Source organism: Tenrec ecaudatus, chromosome 7, assembly GCF_050624435.1.
Source record: "Tenrec ecaudatus isolate mTenEca1 chromosome 7, mTenEca1.hap1, whole genome shotgun sequence".
NCBI classification, from domain to species: Eukaryota; Metazoa; Chordata; class Mammalia; order Afrosoricida; family Tenrecidae; genus Tenrec; species Tenrec ecaudatus.
In genome coordinates this window covers 40,804,268-40,816,535 of record NC_134536.1, presented here as the reverse complement: position 1 = coordinate 40,816,535, position 12,268 = coordinate 40,804,268, and the positions used below count along the sequence as shown (strand labels likewise).

Genomic DNA, 12,268 nt, shown 5'->3' with positions numbered 1-12,268 from the left:
TAATTTCCATATCATTTCCTAGCATCTTAATAAAAGGTATAATTCATTCTGAAATATATGTTCTGAGCAAAAATGATTAATATTCTTCTTATTGTTAGAACATCTAGAACAAAATCTATTTGGTCTCTTGCAGTGCTAAGAACATGGGGGGTAGGTAATTTTCCTCCAAATATGACAAGAAAAGAAGACTGTTTCCTTCTTTAATTGATAGCCAAAACTAAGGTAGCTGAAATTTCTATCTTAAAATTCCATTAAGCATTTTAATGAAGATCATTACCATGAGATTCATGTAAAATTCTCTTTGGAAAATATTTCTCCTTTGTTCCCATTTTTGTAAAGGGGTAAGGTATGAAGGCAAGAATTTGTTAGTTGCATGTGTCAGAAAAAATAATAGCATGCTAACAAGATGTGGGACAGTGAATAGCTCATTGTCAAAATACTGGTAGAAAATTGCTCGCCTGTGCTTTCATTAATGAGTATAATGGTGTCTGCATATGGGCATTTAATGATGCTATTTGATGATAAGAAAATAACTTCAAAGAAGAAATGATGACAGTTCTGGGCTTGTTTGGCAGCTACTTCCAACTTTTTGAGAGATTTAGTTTTGGTTCTTTGTACCTTGTTTGTCTTGAAGATCAAAGTATCTGTGTCTTCGGGAGGTGACTGCATTCGAACATACAAGCCAGAAATCAAGAAAGGAAGCTACAATAATATCGTTGTCAATGTCAAAACAGCGGTTGCCGACAATCTTCTTTTTTATCTTGGAAGTGTAAAATTTGTAAGTCTAATCTTCAGTTCTTCTTGGCCTACTGTGCATGTCAGAGGGTTCATCTTGAAGTAGGGAAAGTGTACAGAATCCAAGAACCCGACCCCCAAACCATCTAATGTGGCCTTCCAGCAATGAAAACCTTAGAAGCCTACCGTACAGTGTTCTTAAATATTGAGTAAGATGCTTTCCTGTAATATTTAAGTTCCAGAACTTAAAACACTTTTCAACCTATTTTCATGTGAATGCAAATAAAGTAGCTAACCCTATACTCATCTCTTACCTACAAAAGCTTCTGTTTCATGTTGCCTATGTTACTTAAACGAACATAATGGAAGCTGGGTCAATAAAAGGCCACACGAAAATGCCGATTCCTTCCTTTGGCACCATGTGACCTTACTTGCATGGAGAGATTCCAAACCATATCAGATTCTTCAATAGATCGAGCATGATATCAGTGCATACTCGCCATCCCACTTAGGAGTTCTGGCTCACCTTGGGTTAAAAAGCATAACTTCAATCTCAAAAATATCAGTGCCCTTGGTGATAATAATAAATAATTTCTGATTGAAATATTTTATTGTATTTGCACTACGAATATCAGAATGAGACAAGCCTTTTGTCTCAAAGTAAGACCTAACTAGAATTGATCAAATTAATACATATGCCTGTATGGAATGGACATCGTGTTTCCTTAAAGTAATATTAATAAAATATTAATTTAAACTTACATAATGATAGACCACTTCATTTGGGGAGTCTTATTGCACAATTATGAGTTGTCCCTTTTTAGCATGACTGTAAATGGCATCCATCAGAGAGTACTCCGCTGACCTCGCCTTTGGAGTGGTTTGCAAGTGACAACTACTGTTTTGTGTTTCTCTGCACTAGATTGACTTTCTGGCTATAGAAATGCGCAATGGTAAAGTAAGCTTCCTTTGGGATGTTGGATCTGGAGTTGGACGTGTAGAATATCCAGATTTGACTATTGATGACTCATATTGGTACCGAATTGAAGCATCAAGGTAACTAACACAGTAATTAATACAATTAAATACAACAGAATGTTGAGATCATTTTCCAGTTGATAAGAAAACTTTATTTTCATTTTACAAATATAGCTGTGGATATGTGTCTGCACATATATGTGAAACAGTAGACAAACACATGTGAGGGGAGAGGAGTATCATTGAAGTGCCTTATAGGAACTGAAAAACCTTCAAGGTATTAACCAGAGCAAGTTGAAAGATACGGTTAGAGTTGACGAAGCTGCTGAGAGATGGGGGAACTAGACTTGAAATGGTAACTACTGAGTCTAGGTGATGGCTGCAAAATTTCTACTCTATTATTGCATATGTTTAATTTTTCTCATTAAAATGTCTGTATTTTAAAAGCTATAAAGAATGAGAAGTGAAGGAGCCCTGGTGGCTCAATGATTGAGTGCTCAGCTACTGACCCAACGGTCAGCGATCTTAACCTGCCTAGTGGTGCTGACAGAGAAAGAACATGGAAATCAGCTCCCATCGAGCTTCCAACCAAACTAAAGTCACTGCCATCAAGTCAATTTGGCCACACAGAGACCCAAGAGAACAGGGTCGAAGCACCCCTGTAGCTTCCGGAGACTGCAACTCTTCAGGGTAGTAGAGGTTTCCTCTGTCCCCGGTGGAGTACCCAGGAGTTTGAAGCTGCTCAACTTGAGGTTAGCAGCCCACCATAACCACTGCACTGCCAAGGCTTCTAGACAACCCTACACGTCCCTTCTACTCTGTCACAGGGTCACCTTGACTTGAAAACCATCTCAATAACAGGAGAAGCAACATTTCTGAAAGTGTGTGGTGGGAGGGATAGAGGAAGAGAGAGGGAAGGAGGAAGAGAGAGAGAGAGAAGAGAGAGAATGTACTTGGGAGTGGTGGCATTGGGGGTGGTGATTAAGTGTTTTCTTAATTAAGGAGATTTATGCTAACTGTGCAATTGTATTCAAATGAAAACATTGTGAAATTATTTGAATAAATTAATTCAATTCTTTTCCTGTATTTCATTTAGTGCTGCACCCACAAAGACAAAAAATAATTACCAAAACGAGCTAGCAGGAAGAGAAAGACGACACTGAAGTGTTGTTATGACTGCTTGCCTTAGCAGAGGGAACAGATTTTCATCTTTAACAATCCACGGAAATCAATCACTTTTAAAGAGGCACTGAAATACAATGACAGCAGCTTTCAAAATTCTATTAATTGAATTTTAAAAGTGAAGTTCTTCCATACGCTGTGTACACACCACTCTGAAGACTAAATGCTACTTTATGTATAATAAGATGGTGTGCCAGACATTGAAGACAGTACAGTTCCAGGAAGACAACATCAGCAACTTTAGGTCCAAGATATAATTAGAGATTTTAGGAAAAATTATGCAGCATGTAATGCAGAAAGGGGGCTCTTGCAGAGTTTGCTTGGTAAATTAAATTGAACAGCATGCTAAAAGAAATACGGTCAACTTGTTTAAATTGCATGTGGTGGTAAATACTAAAGCGTTAGGTAAAACAATAGGAGAAAGACTTACCATTTAGCCAATAGCCACCCCTCAGCTAATGGTGACTGGTGTCCTCTTACATCAGTGGGTGCCCACGGAATCAGAGCAGGTTACTCTCTGACTTTGACTGAGTCTGGCCATTCATCTCCTGTAGAGGTCAGATTCTGGATTTTGATTTGAGATTTAAGGAATCTGGAATGTCCGATGGTAAAACCTATTTCTAAAATATTCATTTTATACCCTTTAACTTCATAGTGATCCTTATCTCCTTTCTATATTTTCTTCCCCCTCACTCCAACCCCTAACTCTGGAAGAACTGGGAGAAATGGAACAATTTCTGTGAGAGCCCTGGATGGACCCAAAGCCAGTATGGTGCCTAGGGTGCACAGCGCCGTGTCTCCCCCAGGATACACTATTCTAGATGTGGACGCCAATGCCATGCTGTTTGTTGGCGGCTTGACTGGGAAATTGAAGGTAATGTCTTCCTCCCTATCCTGTTTATTTCCTTTTTTATTTAGTCAACTCTTCCCATAGATTATTCCATCAGAAGCACATATAGCTCTGAAAAACCTAGACTACTTTCTAATTCAAATCTGTTACTCAACACATGATTTTATTTTGAGTAAGAATGCTTCCTTCCTTAAATTTCAATCTCAAAACATTGTTTTTAAGTCTAAGTCTATTTACCTTAACCCACTCCTCTACGACCTTTATCTGTGACATAGTTTTTATATTCTCATTGAAGTCACTGCTAGGAAAAAGTGTTTTTTAATATACTTCATTCTTTGAATTGATTTATGATTTATAGATATTAAGTGTTATAAAGTTCATACTCACATCTAATTAAAAGATTTATGAATACCTGGGGAAATATCATATGAGTCATAAGCTTTCAAATCATGATCTGGTTTTAAAGTTTTCAACTTGTGATTCGCCTCATTCTTATTGGGTAACTCACTTAATATTCATAATTGCTGCATGACAGGTCCTTGTGAATTTCAAATTACAAAATGCCTACATTTTAAAGGAGCTCATGTTGATTAAATAGAATTAGATGTTGGAAAATGACCTGGGGGTGAGATGTAAGAGCATAACCAAATATAATGCATAATACTGGACTTGTCAGAATCATCCTGGGATGAGATTAGTCAGGAAATGTGAAAACGCCAAGTGACCCCAAATTTATGAGAACTCAACCTCCTTTCAGAGTAAGGTTATTTTATTTGCTTTACGTATGAGATGTGATTCTAAAGTACTAGAAGTGATTCTAAAACTACACACGAAAAAGCATCCTCACTCCTTAGAATCACATATAAATATATATGATACCTAGTAATATATAGACACACACATAAAGACACACATGTGTAGACGCATATAGACAAAAGGTAAAATACAGTGGCTGCACAGCATAGTACTAAAGCCATGAATTTTGAAATCAAATCTGGATTGGTTTTCCTATTCTAGCATCGACTAAACTTTGCCCAGAGACAAGGCACTTAACCTCTTGACCTTCTGTTTCCTCCTAGAAAAGGGAGAGAGAAATTGTCTACTATATTCATGTGTTGCAGGACATAATAATAAAATTGCATAAACTCACACTGCCTTGATCATGTGCCGAGGACTATTTTTAAATGTTTCAGAAAAATTAATTTACTTAATCTCACAACATTTGGAAAGGTAGCCTCCACTGTAGAGTTGAGGAAACTGAGGCATAGACAACATCAGTGTGACTTGCCCAAAGTCACACAGCTAGTTAATGGTGGGCTGGAATTCTAACACAGGAAAGCCAGCACAAGAGCCTAGATTTGTGACCAGGAGCCATCGCACTTTACGTCTACGACGCACACCGAAATTGTCTGTAGGGAATATGTGACGAATGCATAAGATACAGCAATCGCCACATTTCTTGCCACCAATGTTGTTAGTCACATGTCACTTGCACAAAGCAGCTTTTTTTGTCAGACTCAAAAGGAAAAAAGAGGAGACATAATCAAATGAAATCACAGAAACTCTTGAAAACACAGTTGGGCCAAGTATTCCAAGGCTCCTGCCTCACCAAAACATGAACCCAAAACTGAAAACAAGTAACTAAATTAACTTGTTGATAATAATTCAACTGAGTGAGAACATGGCCCAAGTGTGGTCTTACAAGCGGAAAAATAGCAGGAATCAAGTAGAATCCCAAAGTAGGATAATTAAACCTTGTGGCTTTATGAGAGGCTTCCAGCTATGGCAGAGCGTTAACGAGACCACCCGACTTGGAAATGGTAGTGGCTGCAATCAATATTTTCTTTACAAAGAAAAATTATCACTGGAAACATTTAGCTATCCAGCGACCATCTTCTTGCATGACTCTCTCAAACATAGTGATTGCCGTTTTTCAAAAGATTATTTGGGAACCTGTGGATTACCTTTGGCACAGGTTCTAAATGAAAAAGGGGAGGGGGGCCTTAAAATGCTCATGGGAAAATTCCATTATCTTTCAAATTCATTTTTCCATGAACTTTTGTAGCCCCCTTGTAGAAGGGACCAGAATGTGTTATGTGTCATATCTAAGCGTAAGCATCAACAACGAAAATTACATCAAAATGTGACACAAGTCCATTCACTCCCTCATGATGGTGGCATGTATTATGTGTTGCTCTCCCCTTGTAAGAAGGCTGCTACTAGGATTGTCATTCACTGAATATGAATTGATCTTCGATTAGAAAGATGTGGCCGTCTGCTTCCATAAGGGAGACAGTTCTGCCCTGTCCTATTGTGTCACTAGGAGTCAGGATGAACTCAACTGCAGCAGGTTTTTGGTGGTTAGATGTCAGGCTCTTCGCTGTGCTTAGCAGCAAAGAATACCAGCAAGGTCTTTTCCAAAAGTAGTTGTTTTTCCTTTCATGCCTATGAACTGTAAAATGTCTAGGTATGTTAGGGAAAAACTTTTAATTTGGGAAAATGCTAGCATAAGAATAGATAGATAGATAGATAGATAGATAGATAGATAGATAGATACATGGATACATAGATAGAGGCATAGATGATAGATGATAGATAGATAGATAGATAGATAGATAGATAGATAGATAGATACATGGATACATAGATAGAGGCATAGATGATAGCTGATAGATAGATAGATAGATAGATAGATAGATAGATAGATAGATAGATAGATAGATAGATATAGACAGACAGATAGGTATAATCTGTGTATCTCTTCTAGAGTAATCCCAGTCCAAAGCTAGGGAGGAATTCATAAAGTCATAGACGCGTATAGCTCAGATGTACCAGGTGTGGCTGGCTGGTCTTTTCCTCTCTGCCAGCCACAGCCATCTTTTCAGCAGCATCCCTTCAGCAGCTGGAGGGATCGGACATGGTTCAAAGCTGAATATCATCAAGTGAACCCAAAGAAATGATTAGTAACTACTCTATATTCTATTGCTGATAGCTCTCATGCATGCGTTTAGATTATCTTTGAAACTCCACATCCTAACAAACATCACGTTTCTCCCTGCAGAAAGCCGACGCTGTGCGCGTGATCACGTTCCATGGCTGCATGGGAGAGGCGTACTTTGACAGCAAGCCTATAGGGCTATGGAACTTCCGAGAAAAAGAAGGTGACTGCAAAGGATGCACAGTCAGGTGCGTTGAGCTGAGAGCTCTCCCCGGGGCTTTCCTAGACAACACAAACGCTTGAATTTTATTGTGTAATATTTTATCATTGGGTCATGATATGGAGCTGGTTTGCAGGGATGATATTCAAAGGTACAGTTAACATGACGCTAAAGAAACATCCAAGGGCCCCCCTTAGTTGGACACGATCTATCCAAAGTCTGCGGAGACGTGCAAGTCATATTTAAGATGGCCATGGTTTTTGTAAAGTTTGTAGATATTTTACCTTCCCTCGCTCCTTTCCCACTCTGCCTTCCCTATGGGTGCAGGATGTCTGTAACACATTTGTGGGTGTCTTGTGGCTAGACATCGTTTTTTTCTCTCTCTCTTAATAAGGAGTCCTCTCCAAATAGATTGAACTGATTGGGATTATTTTGTGAGTCCTCTGATTATAAAATTGCATAGATTTTGAGTAATCTGCCTGCCTAATTTCCCATCATCAATGGTATTCGTAGTAGTGGTATTTTACAGAACGCCTCATTTTTTGCATGTCTGTTGGGTTGAGATATATATATAAACATTTTAACATAAAGGCCATTCATTCCCATTAAAGAGCCAACAAAATTTCATAGAAAACCATAGAATGTCAGTTTTAGAAATTTGTATTTGTTCCTCAATCAGTAGAGGAGCACAATCAATCTGTCAGTGGTCTAAAAAAATAATTGTATCTTATACCTTATACTCTGAGTGTCTCATTAAGACTGAAATAAGCTTTGGGGGGGCGGGGTGGGGGCGCTGCTGCAAGTAAAATGCATTCAGCTCAGCCTTGAAATAATAATGATTTTTAAAACATCTTAAACTTCATTGTGCATCTAGTTTTATAGTTATGTGTAGAAGAGTGTAGCTATTCCAAAATAATGATTAATTCTTACCTAACCAGATCTCATGGGTCAAAAGAGAAGAAAGGGGGCATGTGAAGAAACAGCATTTAGGAATAGCATAATAGTGGCTTTTACAGCAAAATGTGTTCAAGATGGATGTAAAAATTTTAATATGATGGTAGATGTTGAAACATATTGCATCTGAAAGGATTCTTTCAATTTTTCCACTCCCAAAGTTCCCAATTCAGATTGATACTGACCTGGTAAACTGACTCTAATCCACTATTGAATTAAGTGAGGTTGATGGATCTGCATGCTTATGATTTGCTGTTTCCAGAAAAACTCTTTCCCACAGATTGGACATTTGCTTAAATCAGAGAAGCTCCTACAGTGTTTGGATTTCCTTAGAAATCACTCTGTTAGTTAATGCATACCTCACCATTGAGACATTGAGGACAGAAATGTTAAGGGACTGGTAGTAAGTGAGGCAGGTCCTCAGTGCCATTCCATCAGAACCCAGGGTATCGCCAGCTAATCCACTATTGTATTTCTATTCTATGTTGAGACAATTAATAAAGTCAAGGCATAAAGACATCAAGGTATAAATGTTCCAGAGATTTATTCAATAAAACTGGATTTTTTAAAATCCCCTTGTGACATAATATAGCGACATTTATGTTTTGGCTGTGTTGCACATTAGTAAGTGACATGTTTGAGACCCAAACTTCTGGTATGATTCCCACACCCTTTCTTGGTTCTCAGTGGTAGTATGTCTGTCGGCCTGTAATGTAGAATCCAAGTGTTTGATAAAGTCAAAGAGCCTTCTCCGTAGCAGACTTACCCAATGTTGTCACGGTGCAATTTCATGCTCCAGAGGTTATCGTATGTATAGCAGGAAGGAAGCTAAATAAAAGTCCATTTATCTGCTATAAGACGTAATGTAAAGTAACAAATGCCTGACCTTGAAATAGATATGCCAAGACTTTTACCTCTTTTTTTCAACACCTTGATTTCTCAGTAGAGAAAGAATTTTATTGAAAATGCACAGTCTTTCCTCCAGAAGCCCATTAATAGTGTGCACTCATGTTTTCTCAAGAGCCAATATTTCATGAAAACAAAAGTCTAATGTTCTATATGAACCTACAGGATCCCTTTGGTTAAGTAAGAGTTGGACTGCTAACCTCAGATTAGTAGTTCAGAACCACCAGCCCCTTCTGAGTAGGAAAGAAGAGACTTTCTATTCTCATAAAGATTTTCAGTCTTGAAAAACTCACAGGGGGTGGTCTACTCTGCCCTATGATTCTGACTATGAGTCAGAATCAAATCAATGACAACGAGTTTGCTTTGAAATTCAGAACCCTGACAGTGCTCTGGTGGTGTAATGGGGTGCGTATCGGGCTGCTAACTGATAGGACAGCAGTCCAAACGTACCAGCATTCTGTTCCCATTAAAATGTACTGCTTTGGAAATCCGAAGGGCAGTTCTACTCGGTCCTATAAGGTCACTGTGAGTCAGAATTAACCTGATTGCAATTCGTTTTTAATGGTGCTTTTATGGATTAGGCATTGAGCTCCTAGCCGAGTCAGTGGTTCAATCGCACCAGACTCTCCAGGGGAGAAAGATAAAGGTGTTTGCTCCTGTGACTCACCATTGACCTAGATATTCGACATATGGTGAAGTCTTTCATGGGGATATTTCTACACAGGATTGTTTAAGACTATACAGAATCAGAAGCAAATGATATATTCCTTCTACAGAGCCAGGAGCATTCACTTTAAAATACAATGAATTAATATGTTTAAGATGCTGATGTGACTATCTAAATTGAACCCAGCATGTCAATACCACTCCACTATAGCAAATAAAAGGCTAAATCTGAAGAGAAAGAATAAAGGAAATCATGAGATACAAAAAAAAGGTACATTTAAATCCTTCAAGCAGAAACTGAGTGAGTAACAGGAGTACTTCAGAAAGCATTCCAAATTCCTCCAGCTCAAGTTCACTGCCATCCAGTCCATGGTGGCTCATAGCAACCCTCTAGGACAGGGTGAGACCGCCTCTGTGGGCTCCAAGACTGGAGCTGTTTAGGGAGTAGAAAGCTTCACTGTTCTCCCTCACAGCTGGGGGTGGTTTCAAACAGGTGACATTGTGAGCACAGCCAAATGGATAACCTATACATCACCAAAACCCCTTTCTTCCATCTAAATTCACACAAACTATGTGTTTGTGATGCCATTTATATGTTTATCATAACATGCTTCAGGAAATGAACTTAAGCTTAAAATTATGTTTAAAAAGTGTAGAAAATAGGCAGAGATACTTAAATAAACTTATATAATTTGCTGGTTCTTAGAAAGAAAACACCATGGCTTCCTTAGTAAGAAAACATCAAGAAAGAACACTGTCCAGGATGTCCCCATTTGAAAATATCTGAACTGAAATATAAAAGTTAAGAGTAGCCTGGAGATATTTATAGTTCTTGTTGTTGTTGTTGTTCTTCTTCTTCTATTTCATATCTGTTTACATAAGATAGACAAGATAAACAATACTAAAAAGAAAACAACGGGATCAAGGGAGAAGGGAAGGGGAGGAGAGGAAGGGGGAAAGCAACAAACCAGGAACAAGGAAACCACAAGAGATCTAAACTCTATGGTGAGGAGGGTGTAGAATGCCTGGTGGGGTTTGATCAAGGGAAAGTTAATCAAGAAGAATTACTGAGAGCCAAATGAAGGTTGAATATGATAGTGGGACAGGAGGAAAGTAAAAGGAAATAGAGGAAAGAACTAGGATGAAAAGACATTTATAGAAGTAGCAATAGAGCTATGAATTTATGCAAATATATTAATACATAATGATAGGGATATGGGCCTATATACATACATCTATATGTTAAGTATTGAGGAAGCAGATGGACATTGGGCCTCTACTCAAGTCCTCCCTCAACGCAAGAGCACTTTGTTCTAATAACCTGGCATTCATGGCCCCAATCCCAACTATGTGGACACCTGCCCCTCCCCACAGAAGAAATTATTACAGAGGACAGCACTGAAGCTGCAGCTCAGGGAGAGGGACGTGTCTGATCAGAGCACACGGGAGCAAATGAAGGAGGAGGAAAAGCGAATGGAGCGCATCCTGGCCCACCAAGACTTGAGGATGATGTTCCTGCTTAGAGCAGTGAATCCACAGAGAAGACCATATGGCCCACCTCACTATGAGACATGACATTCCTCAATGACCCATAGCCCTACAGGGCACAACACTGGAGACACAGTGTGTGAATTCCGCCGATCTGATCCCACCACATTAAGGCAAAGCACTAAGGGTGTGCAACAGAACAGCAAGGGGAACAGAGCAACGAAGTCCCCATGGGACTACCAAAAATAGCCTTTGGGGCCAGGGCTTGGTGCCCCATCAGACTCGACCGGAAAACACTCCAAAAGGCCAACCAACAGTCCTTGAACTGACTACAAACTTTCCTTTCTTGTTGTGTTTTGTTTTGTTTTGACAAACTTTCCTTTCTTGTTGTGTTTTGTTTTGTTTTGTCATTAGCTTGTTGGTGTTGGTGTTTTGTTTTCTTTTGTTGCTTGGTTTGGCTCTGTCTCGTTTTTGTGCATGTTATCTCCTCAGGTCTGTCTAAATAAGATAGGCTGGATGAACTATCTAGAGGAGAAAACAACTGAACGGACGGTTCCGGGGGGATATAGGAGAGGGGAGGTACGGGGAAAGGAAGTGATGTTAACAATCTCAGGGACAAGGGAACAACAAGTGATCAAACTGGTGGTGAGGAGGGTGTAGGAGGCCTGGTAGGGCGTAACTAAGGGTAATGTAACCAAGAGGAATTACTGAAACCCCAAATAAGGCTGAGCATGATAGTGGGACAAGAGGAAAGTCAAAGGATATAGAGGAAAGAGCTAGAAGGCAAAGGGCATATATAGACAGGTCTAAATAAAGGCATGTACATATGTAAATATATTTATATATGAGGATGTGGAAATATATCTATGTGCATATATGTATAGGTTTAGTATTAAGGTAGCAGATGGACATTGGACCTCCACTCAAGTACTCCCTCAATGCAGGAATATTATGTTCTATTAAACTGGCATTCCCTGATGCTCACCTTCCTGACACAATTGCTGAAGACAAAGCGGGTGCATAAGCAAATGGGGTGAAGAAAGCTGATGGTGCCTGATAATTAAAAAGTATAGCATCTGGGGTCTTGAAGTCTTGAACTTAAACAAGTGGCCATCTAGCAGGAAAGCAACAAAGCTCACATGGAAGAAGCATACCAGCCTGTGTTATAACAAGGTGATGACAGGATCAGGTATCAGGTGTCAGAAGACCCATAACAATCATATCAATATGAACAAGTGGAGTCAGAGACCCAAAGCCCATCTGTAGACAATTGGACATTGCCTCACAGAAGGGTGACAAGGAAGCAATGAGCCAGCCAGGGTGAAGTCTAGCACTGATGAAACATACAACA

The 12,268-nt window shown here is 39.2% G+C and overlaps 1 protein-coding gene across 1 annotated transcript in view; it reads left to right on the top strand.

Annotated features, from left to right (window-relative positions):
* The window catches only part of LAMA2 (laminin subunit alpha 2), a 636,281-nt gene that overhangs the window by 575,868 nt on the left and 48,145 nt on the right, over window positions 1-12,268 (top strand). The window contains exons 45-48 of the mRNA XM_075554570.1: window positions 635-778; window positions 1,658-1,791; window positions 3,610-3,769; window positions 6,807-6,931. Coding sequence (XP_075410685.1) covers window positions 635-778; window positions 1,658-1,791; window positions 3,610-3,769; window positions 6,807-6,931 — 563 coding nt within the window. The remainder of the gene's footprint in view (window positions 1-634; window positions 779-1,657; window positions 1,792-3,609; window positions 3,770-6,806; window positions 6,932-12,268) is intronic.